General features: G+C 53.2%; 1 protein-coding gene across 3 annotated transcripts in view; it reads left to right on the forward strand.

The window, feature by feature from the left end:
- The first annotated feature begins 13,365 nt into the window (after nt 1–13,365).
- IGF2BP1 (insulin like growth factor 2 mRNA binding protein 1) overlaps nt 13,366–15,045 on the forward strand; it is a 48,574-nt gene continuing 46,894 nt past the window's right edge. For all 3 annotated transcript variants that reach the window (XM_029075749.2, XM_029075750.2, XM_029075751.2), the window contains exons 1-2: nt 13,366–13,540; nt 14,304–14,364. In XM_029075749.2, the coding sequence (XP_028931582.1) occupies nt 13,366–13,540; nt 14,304–14,364 (236 nt within the window). The remainder of the gene's footprint in view (nt 13,541–14,303; nt 14,365–15,045) is intronic.

Consider the following 15,045-nt stretch of genomic DNA (forward strand, 5'->3'; position numbering starts at 1 on the left):
AAACATCTACAGTGTGCGAAGCCCTGTGCTTAAGCCCTGAGGTAGTTTCAAAATAATCTGGTCACACATGAACCCTGTCCCACAGGGGACTCCCAGTGCAAATAGGAGGGAGATCTTACCCCTCCCTGCCCCACAGCACTTATGTACATATTTTAAATTAATTTATTTGTATTCATGTCTGTCTGTCTCCTTCTAGACTATAAGCTCGTTGTGGGTAGGGAATGTGTCTGTTTATTGTTCATTCATTCATTCAATCATATTTATTAAGCACTTAACAGAGTGCAGAGCACTGTACTAAGCACTTGGGAAAGTACAATACAACAATAAACAGTGACATTCCCTGCCCACAACAGCTCACAGTCTAGAGTGGGGGAGACCAACATCCAAACAAATAAAATTACAGATAAATACGTAAGTGATGTGGGGCTGGGAGGTGGGGGAAGAGCAAAGGGAGCAAGTCAGGTTGACACAGAAGGGGGTGGGAGATGAGGAAAAGTGGGGCTTAGTCTGGGAAGGCCTCTTGGAGGAGACGTGCCTTCAACGAGGCTTTGAAGGATGAGAGAGTAATTGTCGGATTTGAGGAGGAAGGGTGCTCCAGGCCAGAGGCAGGACACGGGCCAGGGGTCGGCGTAGAGACAGGTGAAATCGAGGCACAGTGAGAAGGTTAGCACTAGAGGAACGGAGTGTGTGGCTGGGTTGTAGAAGTGAGTTGAGGTAGGAGGGGGCAAGGTGATTGAGTGCTTTAAAGCCAGTGGTGAGGAGCTTTTGTTTGATGCGATGGTGGATGGGCAACTGCTGGAAATTTTTGAGGGGGGTGACGTCCTGAACGTTTCCGTAGAAAGATGATCTGGGCAGTGGAGTGAAGTATGGACTGGAGTGGGGGAGACAAGAGGTTGAGAGGTCAGGAAGGAGGTTGATGCAGTTAACCTAGGCGGTCTGGGATGTGTGACTGTATTAATGTGGAGAGATTGGATGGAGAGGAAAGGGCGGATTTTAGCAATGTTGTGAAGGTGGGACCGACAGGATTTGGTGATGGATTGACTATGTGGGTTAAATGAGAGAGCAGAGTCAAGGATAACACCAAGGTTATAGGAAGGATAGTGGTGTCGTCTACAGTGATGGGAAAGTCAGGGAGAGGACAGGGTTTGGACGTTAAGGAGTTCTGTTTTGGATATGTTAAGTTTGAGGTGACAGGAAGACATCAAAGTAGAGATGTCTTGAAGGCAGGAGGAAATGCGAGAATGGAGAGAGGGAGAGAGATCAGGGGAGGAGATGTAGATTTGTATATCATTCATTCATTCATTCAATAGTATTTATTGAGCGCTTACTATGTGCAGAGCACTGTACTAAGCTCTTGGAATGGACAGTTCGGCAACAGACAATCCCTGCCCAATAACGGGCTCACACAGTCACAGTCCATATCATCTGCCTAGAGGTGGTAGTTGAACCCTTGGGAGTGAATGAGTTTGCCAAGGGAGTGAGTGTAGATGGAGAATAGAAGGGGGCCCAGAACTGAACCCCCACATTATTAGGGCGTGAGAGGCAGAGGAGGAGCCCGCAAAGGAGACTGGGAATGAACGGCCAGAGAGATAAGAGGAGAACCAGAAGAGGACAGAGTCAGCGCAGCCAAAGTTGGATAACGTTTCCAGGACAAGGGGATTGTATTGTACTCTCCCATGTGTTTAGTACAGTGTTCTGCACACAGTGAGTGCTCAATAAAAACGATTAAATGAAAGAATGTGTCGGGGATGTAATCCCCATTTTTGCAGATGAGGAAACTAAAGCAAAGAGAAATGAAGTAACTTACCCAAGATCACACAGCGGACTAATGATTTGGCTGAGATTAGATCCAAGACCTTTGACTTCCAGGCACAGGCTCTTTCCACTAGACTTTACTGCTTCTAAGCCCCACAAGGAACCACATCTAGTTCCCAACTGTGTAGAAGCGTGGCTCAGTGGCATGAGCACCGGGCTTGGGAGTCAGAGGCCGAGGGTTCTAATCCCGGCTCCACCGCATATCAAATGTGTGACTTTGGGCAAGTCATTTCACTTCTCTGTGCCTCAGTTCCCTCATCTGTAAAATGGGGATGAAGTCTGTGAGCCCCACCTAGGACAACCTGATTACCTTGTATCTACCCCAGAACTCGGCTCATCTTCCTGCAGAAACGTTCTGGGTATGTCACTCCCCTTCTTAAACACCTCCAGTGGTTGCCTATCAACCTCCCCTCAAAACAAAAACTCCTCACTCTAGGCTTCGAGGCTCTACATCACCTTGCCCCTTCCTACCTCTCCTCCCTTCTCTCTTTCTACCGCCCACCCTGCACGCTCCGCTCCTCTGCCGCCCACCTCCTCACCATTCCTCGGTCTCGCCTATCCCGCCGTCGACCCCCGGGCCACGTCCTCCCACGGTCCCGGAACGCCCTCCCTCCGCATCTCCGTCAATCTAATTCTCTTCCCCTCTTTAAATCCCTACTTAAAGCTCACCTCCTCCAAGAGGTCTTCCCAGACTGAGCTCCCCTTTTCCTTCTGCTCCCTCTACCCACCCCCTCACCTCTCTGCAGCTAAACCCTCTTCTCCCCCCTTTCCCTCTCCTCCTCCCACTCTCCCGTCCCACCCCCTCAGCACTGCACTCGTCCGCTCAACTGTATATATCTTCATCACCCTATTTATTTTGTTTAATGAGATGTACATCACCCTGATTCTATTTATTTGCCATTGTTTTTATGAGATGTTCTTCCCCTTGTCATTATTGCCATTGTTCTTGTCTGCCCGTCTCCCCCGACTAGACTGTAAGCCCATCAAAGGGCAGGGACTGTTTCTATCTGTTGCCGACTTGTGCGTTCCAAGCGCTTAGTACAGTGCTCTGCACATAGTAAGCGCTCAATAAATACTATTGGATGAATGAATGAATGAACTTAGAACAGTGTTTGCTACATAGTAAGCACTTAACAAATACTATCATCATCATTATTATCATTCTTTCCCAGACCATAGTACTGGGCTTTGCACTCAGTAAATATAAAAGAAATACTAAGCATGGCTCAGTGGAAAGAGCACGAGCTTGGGAGTCAGAGGTCATGAGTTCGAATCCCACCTCTGCCACTTATCAGCTGTGTGACTCTGGGCAAGTCACTTCACTTCTCTGTGCCTCAGTTCCCTCATCTGTAAAATGGAGATGAAGATTGTGAGCCTCATGTGGGACAACCTGATTACCCTGTATCTACCCCAGCGCTTAGAACAGTGCTCTGCACATAGTAAGTGCTTAACAAATACCAACATTATCATTATTATTATTATACTATAAAAATAGTAATAATGATGATGATGGTATTTGTTAAGCGCTTACTATGTGCCAAATCGTATCGGTTTGGACTCAGTCTCTGTCCCATGTGGGGCTCACAATCTCAATTCCCCGTTTTACAGATGAGGTAACTGAGCCCAAGGAAGTGAAATGACTTGCCCAAGGTCACCCAGCAGACAAGTGGCAGAACTGGGATTAGAACCCATGACTATACTTCTACTTCGAAGTTGGACCTGTGGCTGGGCCTGGGCTGGGGGCTATGGTTGAGCTGGGACAGATGGGCTTACCCTCTAGACTGTAAACTTGCCGTGGACATGGGACGTGTCAACCAACTCATTTGTACTGTACTCTCCCAAGCACTTAGTTCAGCAGTTGGTCGTCCTCCCAACACCTCAAACTTAACATATCTAAAGCAGCATTTCTTTTCTTCCCACCCAAACTCTGTCCTCTCTCTGACTTTCCCATCACTGTAGATGGCACGACCATCCTTCTTGTCTCTTGGCATTATCCTTGACTCCTCTCTCTGTCTCATTCAATTCACATATTCGATCCATCTCTAAATCCTGTCGGTTCCACCTTCACAACATCACAAAGATCCACCCTTTCTTCTCCATCCAAACTGCTACCATGTTAATATAATCACTTTTCCTCTCCCGCCTTGATTCAGCCTCCTTGCTGACCTCCCTCCCTCCTGTCACTCCACAGTCCAGACTTCAGCCTGCTTCCCAGATCATTTTTCTATAAAAAGGTTCAGGACACATTTCCCCACTCCTCAAGAAACACCAGGGATTGCTCATCCACCTCCGCGTCAAACAAAAACTCCTCACCATTGGTTTTAAAGCACTCTATTACCTTGCCCCCTCCTACAACCCAGCCCACACACTTTGCTCTGCTAATGCTAATCTTCTCTCTGTACCTCGATCTCTTCTATCTCGCCACGGACCTCTCTTCCACGTCCTGCCTCTGGGCTGGAGCTCCCTCCCTCCTCGTATCCGGCAGACAATTACTCTCCTCCACCTTCAAAGCCTTCAGGAACTGAAAGCACATCTCCTCCAAGAGGTCTTCCTTGACTAAACCCTCCTTTCCTCTTCTCTCACTCCTTTCTGTGTTGCCCTGACTTGTTCCCTTTATTCATCCCCTCTCCCAGCCCCACAGTACTTATCTGCAATTTATTTATATTAATATCTGCCTCCTCCTCTAGACTGTAAGCTCATCGTAGGCAGGGAACGTGTCTGTTTATTGTTATATTGTACTCGCCCAAATCCTTAGTACAGTACTCTGCACACAGTAATGCTCAGTTAATATGATTGAATGATTGTCTATACACAGTAAGTACTCAATAAATAGTATGGATTGATTTTTATAGGAGGTGAGGGCTCAAGTGATGCAGTAATGGAGGGTGAAGGGGGGGAGGGAGGGGAGAGATACAGCCCCCATCCCAATCCAGGGAATGAATCCCCTGCAGACAGTGTGATGTCCATGCTGCTTTCTCTACCCTGTAGGCATCAAGAGATGTTGATGAAAAGAGAATTCTTTTGCCTCATAAGAAATCATATAAATAGCAGAAGCTCCAGAGAAATTCTTTTCAGCATGCAAAGGACAGTCTGTAAGTTTGTCTGAAGGGAAGCAGCATGCCCTAATGGAAGGAGTATGGGCCTGGGACTCCAAGGACCTGGGTTTTAATTCCGGCTGTGATAATTGTTTGCAGTGGGACCATGGGCAGGTCACTGAACTACTCTGTGCTTAAGCTTCCTCAATTGTAAAATGGGGATTCAGTTCCTCTTCTCCCTCTTAGACTGTGAACTCCCCATGAGAGAAGGACTGTGACATTCTTTCATTCATTCGATCGTATTTATTAAGCGCTTACTGTTCGCAGATCACTGAACTAAGCACTTGGGAGGGTATAATACAATAATAAGCAGACACATTCCCTGCCCCAAACGAATGCCCAACCTGATAAGCTTTCTACCCATCCCAGCGTTTAGAACAGGGCTTGACAAATACCATGATAATAATAGCAACGCATACGTACAACAACCAAAGGCATTTCGTTTCTTCAATTATTTATCTTGATTATTCCGTTTGAAAATACTTTTTATATTTGTTTTATATATATAACAAGAGCGTAGCCTCCTTGGGAGCAGAGAATGTATCACTTTTTTTGTTTTGTACAAAACAAAAACACGATCAAACATTTAGTTCAGTGTATTGCTTCCAGTGGGCATTCAATATATACAATTTCTACTGCTACTGCTAGGCACTGTACTAAGTTCTTGGGAGAGTTCAACTGTAGCAAGGCACAGGCACCATGGTTCCTGCCCTCGAGAAGTTTACAATATAATGGAGGAGACAGACAAAAATGACATCCAGAGAGAAAAACTCAGAGAAAGAAGGAACATACAGCAGAAAGCCTACTGACTGTATTGTACTCTCCCAAGTGCTTAGTAGAGTGCTCTGCACAAAATGAGCACTCAGTGAATACTAGTGCTTGATTGATAGGAAGCAGTACACATTCGAGAGGAAGAGGACAAAACATCTGAACAAATAATCAAAAGCTTTGTAAAAGTTTGCTCAGCACACGCCTCTCTGCTTCTCAAAAACCTCCGGGGACTCCCTGTTCCCCTCTGAATCAAGCAAAAATTCCTCATGATCGGCTTTGAGGCTCTCTCATCTTACAGAGTGGCTTTCTTCATCAGCTATTCTCCAGCTATTTGTTCCTCTCAACCTCACCACCTCCCTACCCTCACTCACATTATTCCCCTGGCTTGGACTCCTTTCCCACATTCAACAGACCACATCTCTCTCCACGTTCAAAACAAAAATCCCACCTCCTCCAACTAAGGCTTTCCCGTTCAATTCCCAAAATTCCCAATATGTATCATCTCGCCACCCATCTCTAACAGTCTTGAAAGTATTTTCACCTTTTCTCATCACTTGTGTACAGAGTTATTCAATGTACCCTTCCCTCACTGATTCTGAGGGCTCTAATTGTGAATATTTCTATGTCCAACTCCCAGATTAGAATGGAAACTCCTCGTGGGCAGGGAATGGGTCTCTTTCCTTTTGTTGTTGTTCTTTGGAACTTTCCCAGATGTTCGGTACAGTGGGAGCTAAATAAATGCTCTTGCTATCACAAGCAATTTAGTACAAGAGCCAAGAGGAAAATGCCCAATTTCATCCCCAAACGAAATTCCTAATATTTTCTACCCCTACCCCTGCCCCACTCTCACTTTCTAGACAATGTGAACCCAAGATGTCGGTGACATAATCCTATGCATTAGTTATGTTCAGCCATCCATTGGGCAACTTGAAACTTTTCCCTACTAGATGGGGGTGGGGGGGACTTGATAACGAACAAAAGTGACTGAGATGACTTGAAATAACAAGTCTCCACCCATGTGTACGGCCATGGTTTCTGGGTTACTTTTGCACTCTTAGCTTCTGGTCTGCTCCTCTGTTCTTTAGCTCATCCTCCTATTAAGAGTGGGAGCTCCTTGAGGCAAGCACTGTGCCCTTCTAGTCTCCAAATGATCTCAGCGACTAGTTCAGTGCTCTGCATCCTTAAATCACTCGGGATTTAAGTCACTGACAACAAGGGGAGGGCTAGAAAGAAACATTAGGGCAAATTTTCTTGGCACTGGGGGGACTGAGAGACAGGAAGAGGGAAAAGTAGAGGAGAGAAAATGTAATGTGGAGGTGAAAGGACCAACAGGAGAAAGGCAGGAGGGTTGTTGAAGAGAAAGAAAACGAAAGGTAGGAATATAGAGAGAGAACTGGGAGTGGGGAAGGCACTGCGGATTGGTAGATTACGAGACAGAATGGAAGGAGTGAGAGGAAGAACAGAAGGATGAGGAAAAGGAGAGGGCGGAATAGTAATAATTAATGGTGGTACTTCAGTGCTCACTGTGTGTCGAGCACTGGGGAAGTGAAGATCATCAGGCCAGACACAGTCCCTGACCCTCACGGGGCTTTCAGCTGAAGAGAGTCGAAGGATCAAGATAGGAAGAGAAGGGAGGAAAAGGGAGAATCAGTTTGTCTAGAAAAACAGGGCAACAGGCAGAGTACAGACCAGCTCGCCGGAGGCAAGCTTCCCTGGGTTTGAATCAATCAGTCAATCAGCAGTATTTACTGAACACTTTTTGTGGGCAGAGCACTAGATTAAACCCTTGGGGGAGTACAGGACAACAGAGTTGGAAGACACATTCCCTGCCCACAGTGAACTTAATGTCTAGAAGATCCTCTTATATCCAGTACTTAAGACTCTGTTTGGCACACAGTGGAATAAATATAATAATAATAATAATTATTATTATTATTATTATGGCAGTCACAAGTCTACAAGAGACCGTGGCAGAGAGCCCTGAGAAGTTCAGAGGAGTTTGGAGTTAACAGCCCCAGGGGAGAGAGCAGGAAAGGGAACAACAGCTCAGTTTTACCCTCTTTGCTCTCAGGGGAGCACCAGAAAACCCTTTCCACGTGGGCTTTAGGCTCCTCAGTGTTAGCTGCACTGGGAATTAGGGTTTTCCACCAAAATAAGTCACTGATGGTAATCTCTCAGCCAGGTCCTTTGCAGAATTTCAGTGGGAAACACTTTCTTCTGTTTTAACCAACAACTTCCCTCCAGAGCTGCAAACTCCAGGGTCCAGGCGGCCCCCAAGAAAGGGTCCTGGGGCCAGGCGGAATCTTCCTGTGGGAAAGGCCAAGAGTAAACAAAGGGCAGAAATGTGCAGCTCACACTAGCCGGAGACAAGTTCTCTGAGACTTCCAAATCTAAGGGGCAGTTAGCCGAACGTGGCACCAACTCAGGAACAAAGATGATGTTAGCCCTGGCTTCACTTTCTTTACCCAAACCAAGGAAATGCTCAAAAAATGGTTAGATGCCCAAGGAGAAACCATCTCTGCCTTAGACAATGGTTCTGTTTTTGCCAGAAAGGTTTCCTTGTTTCCTCCATTCTTCCCCTCTTTTTTTTTTCCAAGCAGCACTGAGACATTCCCATCCTCCTGCTTTTCTGACCGATAAGACTGGTCATTTGGCAAAACAGGAATTGGAATTTTATTTACAACACGTAGAGGACAGCGCAGCCAGGGTAGGAGTGGGATACTCCATGCGATTTTTAAAAAGCATTTATTAACAGTGGCCGGGGTGAAATGACCTGCTCTTTGGACGATAAAATGAATTTTGAGTCACCTCTGACAAGATCTTCATTAAACGAATTTATCTCTCTGCCACCCTAAAAGCCTTTCCTTGCCAAACAGATCATCTTTGTACACTGCATCTCACTCTGTACCAAAGAATCATTTTTAGATAATTATGTCACCCGCAGAAAAACAAACTCCCGAACGATTAAAGTGCTCCTTTTTTTTTTTGGTTTAGTTTCTCAAGAGCCCCTTTGCCGAATCAACACATATTTCACTCTTCAGTTTTATATAGTGGAAATGGATAAATTATAGTTTCTTTGGGTGGGGGGGGGAGTAGGGAGAAGTTTTTTCTCTTTCAGGAGTTTACATTTTCAGAGTTTTCCCAATCACATAGACACCCATTCGCAAGTGGCAGGAAGAAAGGGGGGGCTTTCTAAACTGTCCCCATCTGACCCCTTTTTGAGGTTTCTGAGTGGGATTTTTAAAAAAACCCGGTCAGACTCCCCGGGCGGCAGGCCTCGACACCCCAACAGCGAGAACAATGGGGAAAGAAAGAGCAGCGAGCTTATTTCCAAACGAGTCTGCAAAACCCCAGTTGATCGGTATTCTGGGAGTAACCGATGCTGTCGGTGGGAAGTGGAGAAAGCCATTCCCACCCCCTCCTGCCCCCCCGATCGGCTCCCGGACGCCCCGGGTTCGGATCCGGGTCCGCACAGGTGACTCGGGAGAGGGGGGTGGAGACGACCCCCGACCCAAATCTCAGGGGCAGGAAAGTCGCCCCGCGTGTAGAGCTGGAGGCTTGCACAACTCAGCGCAACGGTCTCCGAAGGAGGAGCGAATGGGGCCGAGCTTTTGCAAAGCAAACCCAGCGCCATGTGCACGGCTCACCTAGGGGCTGGGGCAAATCCAGGGGGGAGGTCGAAGACCCCCGCCCGCGGGGAGCCGGGGGGGAAACTTTGTTAACGAAGGCGACCCCAGGGGGGCTTCGGAATGATCCATGCGGGGCTCGGCACCGGTTTATCTGGAGGTCCCGGACGACGGTTCGATCTGGGGCTAGGGACTGGTCGATCCGGGGGTCCCAAAGGGTCGACCCGGGGTTAGGGACTGGTCGATCCTGGGCTCCGGGCCGGCCTATTTGGGGGTCCCGGGCGGGCCGACCCGGGGCTAGGGACTGGTCGATCCGAGGGTCCCGGGCGGGTCGACCCGGAGTTAGGGACTGGTCGATCCGAGGGTCCCGGGCTGGTCTATCTGGGGGCCCCGGGCGCGCCGACCCGGGGCTAGGGAATGATCGATCCGAGGCTCCCGGGCTGGTCGACTCGGGGTTAGGGACTGGTCGTTCCGGGGGTCCCGGGAGGGTCGATCCGGAGCTCCAGACCGTCCATTTGGGGGTCCCGAGTGGGTCCACCGGAGGTTAGGAACTGGTCGAACAGGGGGTTCCGGGAGGGTCGACCCGGGCTTGGGGACTGGTCGATCCGGGGGTCCCGAGAGGGTCGATCCGGTCTATCTGGGGGTCCCGGGCGGGCCGACCCGGGCTTAGGGACTGGTCGATCCGGGGGCGCCGGGTGGGTCGATCCGGAGCTCCGGACCGGTCTATTTGGGGGTCCCGGACGGGTCGATCGGGGGCTCCGGACCGGTCGATCCGCCCAGGCCGATGAGGGGGTCCCGAGCGGGTAGATGGGGCCTTCCGGACCGGTCAGTCCCCGGCAGCGGCGGAGCCAACACGGCGTCTCCAAGCCAGTGGCCGTTCCGGAGGCGGCGGCCCCGGGCCGGGGAAGGAAAGGGAGGGGGTGGGAGGGTCTTCGGGAGCCCGGGGGGCGGGGGCGGGCAGGGGAGGGTCCCACCGACATGCCACTCCAACATTTCGATCCTCAGACCCTGGGCCGAGCGGAAACAAAGAGCAGCCGAGGCCCCTCCCGGAGGCGGCTCTCCACGGGGGACGTGGCCTTTCGGCTCTCTGCGAAGGGACCCCTCCCCATCCCTTTTCACCCCCTCACCAACGAGGGGCTGGGGCCCTCGGTCGCTGGGGTCCCGGGGCCCCCACGTCGGAGCCGGGATGGGCAGAGGTACCCGGACTCCCACCTCTGACCCCTTGACCCCCAAGCCGGGGATTGCAGCCCCCCAAAACCCCCGAGGGGTCGACGACCCCCTCCTCGGGAGGACCAGGAGGCGCCTCAGCCAGAGTCGGGGTCCCACGGGAGTCCGGGTCACTCGTGGGGCGGGAAGAGGAGGGAGAGAAGCTCGCCGTGGTGTCCGAGGAAAAGTCCTAGAGGAAGGGGGAAAAAAACAACCCGGGCGGGAGTCGTGCTGGATTTTTGAGTGGGCTGTTTTTAAAGCAGGAAAATCGGACTTTTTTGGGTACCTCCTTACGCGTTCGTATGTTTTTAGTGCAGAAAACACCGTGTGGATCGGTCCTTGTGGGCGCTCAGGGGTCCGGGCGTTTTTGTTATCACCGCAAAGTTGTGTTTGTGCTTTGGTGTGTTTTGCTTCTGGTCCTCACGTCAGCCCTCCCGGTCCGGGGGAGAAAACGAGGCCGGGGGGTCGGGCAGGGCGAGGGGCTCGGGACCCCCCCCAAGTCCCCCGGGCCCTAACGGTCGAAAACCTGATGTCGAACGAAATCAGGGGCAAGGAAGAAAAGGGGTGGGGTCCCCCCAAACCCACCCGCGGCCGGAGGCAGAGGAGGCCCCGTCCCCCTCTCCCCGAGCACGTGGGGCGCGTTGGCCCCCTCCCCAAATTCCGTGGGTAGAAAAGGGGCCGAGGCCCTCACCTCGCAAGTGGGATTTTTCTGTCCGGCTCCCGGGCGGGTCGGAGGTGGGGATCGCCCCCCGCCCGCCCCCCGGATCTGGACGAGGAGGGGTCGGTCCTCTTCCCTCCGCGCCCACCCAGCCCGGTCCCCGCCTCCAGCGCAGAACGGAAATTGGGGAGGGGGGCGGGGCCCTGCTCCCTGCCGACGCCCCCTCCCCAATCCCGCCCCCTCCGGGGGGGGGGGTCCCCCGAAGCCCCCTCCTCAATCCCCGCAACGGCCACCGTCCCGCCAAGGCGACGAAACCCCTCCCCACCCCGCCCCGGGCAGGGAGACCACCTTTCCGCCCCCAATTCCCTCCATGGAGACCCCGAATAATAATAATAATGTTGGTATCCGTTAAGCGCTTACTATGTGCCGAGCACTGGGCTAAGCGCTGGGGGAGATACGAGGTCATCAGGTGGTCCCGCGTGGGGCTCACATTTTTTAATCCCCATTTTCACAGATGAGGGAACTGAGGCACAGAGAAGTGAAGCGACTTGCCCAAGGTCACCCAGCAGGCAAGTGACGGAACCGGGATTAGAACCCACGACCTCTGAGTCCCCAGCCCGTGCTCTCGCCACTAAGCCACGCGGTGAGAAGCAGCATGGCGTAGTGGCTCCAGCACGGGCCTGGGAGACGGAAGGTCGTGGGTTCTAATTCCGGCTCCTCTGCTGTGCGACCTTGGGCAAGTCACTTCACTTCTCTCGGCCTCACTGATCTCATCTGTAAAATGGGGATTAAGACTGTGAGCCCCACGCGGGACCACCTGATGACCGCGTATCTACCCCAGCGGTTAGAGCAGTGCTTGGCACCTAGTAAGCGCTGAGCAAATACCGTTATTCTTCTTCACTTCTCTTTGCCTCGGTTATCTCGTCTGTAAAATGGGGAGCGAGACCGTGAGCCCCACACGGGACGGGGACCGGGTCCAACCCGATTGGCTTGGATCCACCCCAGCGCTTAGTTCGGTGCCTGGCACATAGCACTTAACAAATACCGTTTTTCTTCTTCTTCTCTTCTCTGTGCCTCAGTTATCTCGTCTGTAAAATGGAGAGCGAGACCGCGAGCCCCACACGGGACGGGGACTGCGTCCAACCCCATTGGCTTGGATCCAGCCCAGCGCTTAGTACGGTGCCTGGCACATAGTAAGCGCTTAACAGATATGATCATTATCCTGATTATGCGGTTTCCTCTGTCCCGAGGGGAGCCGTCCCCCTCGCCGGGTTTTCTTCATTCACGGTCGAACCGATCCAATTCCCGCCGCGGTGGGGGGGATTCCCTCCCCCTTCCCCCCCTCCCGGACCTCCCACTTTCTCTCCGCTCAACTCTCCGCAAACTCTCCGTACGGAGGTCCCCGATCCAATCCCTTTTTTCTCCGGGAGCCCCCCTCGAGGGAATCCCAAAGGGGACCCAGGCTCGGGAAAACGGGGCTCCTCCGCTCAGGAGTCAAGCGCTCGGTACGGTGCCAAACGCTCAGCCCAGTGCCCCGCACACAGGCAGGGCTCGATAGATACGATTGAACGAATGAATGAATGAGTCCTCCCCTCCTCTCCCTGGCGGGGGGCGGGTGGGCGAGCCCCTGGGGGCGGGGCAGCCCCCCGAGTGGGACGGGCCGGGGGTGGGGGGGAAGGTGGTGCCCCGAGCCCCATCCAGAGAGCCGAGGGTCGACACGCCTGGGTCCCCAGGCCGGCTGGCACGCGGGGGGGGTCCCCCCCGGGTGGGCTTTTGGGGGGCTAGGGGAGACCCTGGGCTGGGGTGGCGTCGAGGCCTCCCCCTCCTGGGTGGGTGGGGGCCGCTACCACGTGGCTTCCCCCTTTTTTTTTCCGCTCCATTTTCCCAGTCGATTTTATTTAGAGGCGGCGCCAGAGAAACGTGACCCACCCGGGCCCGGGAGCGAGGGGGCTTGGGGCCCGGACCGAAGGAAGCCCGTGGCACCCCCGGGACCACCCTCCCTCCGCCCCCCGAAAACTTTGGGGGGGGGCGGAAAAGTTGTCCCCCTCCCCCGGCCCCCCTCCCACCCACCCACCCCGCCTTCTGCCGGGGCCTGCCCTCGCCCTCCCTCGCTTCCTTCGGGCTCGGAGATCCGGGGCTGGGGGCGGTGGTCTTTTCCCCCCGGCCCTCCGGCCCTCGGCCCCGAGCCGCCACCATGAACAAGCTGTACATCGGGAATCTGAACGAGGGCGTTACAGCGGGGGACCTGGAGAGGGTCTTCGCCGACCACAAGATCGCCTACAGCGGCCAGTTTCTGGTCAAGTCCGGCTACGCGTTTGTGGATTGTCCCAACGAGCAGTGGGCCATGCGGGCCATCGAAACTTTCTCCGGTAAGACCCCCCCCCCCCCCAATTCCACCGGATCAGGGCCGACACCCCAAACTGAGGAAGCCCCTCCCTCCCACCCACCCCCCCCCTTTTGAGCGACTCCCCCTCGTAAGCGCTCCCACCCAACTCTCCTTTACAGGCCTTAGGGGCGGGAAGGAAGATTCCGGGGGCCCAGATCCCAAGTGGGTGGGCCCCCCCCATTTATTTTTCTCCCCCACGCAGCCCCAGGCTGGGTGGCAGGATGGGGAGGGGGTTCGAGGCCGGAGGAAGGGGAAAGGGAAGGGACTTGGCCATTTTGACTCGGAGCCGGGTGGTGGGATGGAGCGGGGGAAACAGCGAGGACCGCCATGCCGCTGCCTTCGCAGAGAGGCAGGCCAGAGCCTGGGGACCCCCACCCCCTTCCCCACTCCCCCCAGAATCTTTTGCCCCTCCGGTGCCCCCCCGGCCCCCACCACGACAACATACCCCCCCCAAAAAAAACAACAACAACAAAAAACCTCCTCAACCCCCGGGGAAAAGGACTAGATCCCTGAAGCGCTGAAAGATCAACCTTCCCCGCCACCAGACTGAAAGACATTTTGGATTTTCAGAAACTTTAAGAGACCCACCCTTCGAGACCCAGCTCGCTCCCACCCACCCACCGGGAATCTACCGGGAAGATCGACTGATTTTTCCCTCCCTTGATCCCCCAGCGCCCTCTTCTCCTCGGGAGCCCCCCACCCTAGCCAGCCCCTCTCCATCCACCTCTCTTTCTCTCTCCCTCCAGGGAAAGTGGAGCTGCAGGGGAAACGTCTGGAGATTGAACATTCGGTCCCCAAAAAGCAAAGGTATATCGCTTCCCCTCCCTCTTCCTGGGGCGCGGGGGCGGGAGAGTTTCGGGGAATCCGTTGGGATTGGGAGGGGAGAGAGGTTTGGCTTCGGCTGGCGTTTCTTTCTTGGACAAAGCCGAGGTGTGGAGGGTGGAAAAGTGATGCGACGTCATCTGGAAAAGGTAAAGGACCAACTTAGGAGTGTTTCGTGAGAAGGAGTCTTGCCGAGGGGAGTTTGCTCAAGGTGTGGATCCGGCAGGGGGAGGGGGGAGGGGGGCTTTGGGGCCTCTGTGACCCTGGAGTTCAAAGAGTTCGGGATAGCAGGATGACTTGTGCAACTTCGAAACCTCCTCCCTGGCCCTGGCCCCTCTCCTGAGGAGTTAAAGAAGACCCCCTCCCCCACCAAAGGAGCCCCCCCCCCATTTATCGGCCTGGACGTCCCCCGCCCCTCCCTCTTCTTCACCGACAGGTCCAAGCCCCTTTGCTCCCCCTTCCCCACCCCACCACCATCTTTCATTCATTCAAAAGTATTTCATTCATTCATTCAATCGTATTTACTAAGCGCTTACTGTGTGCAGAGCATTGGACTAAGCGTTTGGAAAATACAGTGCAGCAATAAAGAGAGACAATCCCTGCCCACGACGGGCTTAATGGGTGCAGAGCACTGTACTAAGCCTTGGGAAAGTACAAAACAGCAAT

The sequence above is a fragment of the Ornithorhynchus anatinus genome, chromosome 11 (assembly GCF_004115215.2).
Source record: "Ornithorhynchus anatinus isolate Pmale09 chromosome 11, mOrnAna1.pri.v4, whole genome shotgun sequence".
Classification (NCBI taxonomy): domain Eukaryota; kingdom Metazoa; phylum Chordata; class Mammalia; order Monotremata; family Ornithorhynchidae; genus Ornithorhynchus; species Ornithorhynchus anatinus.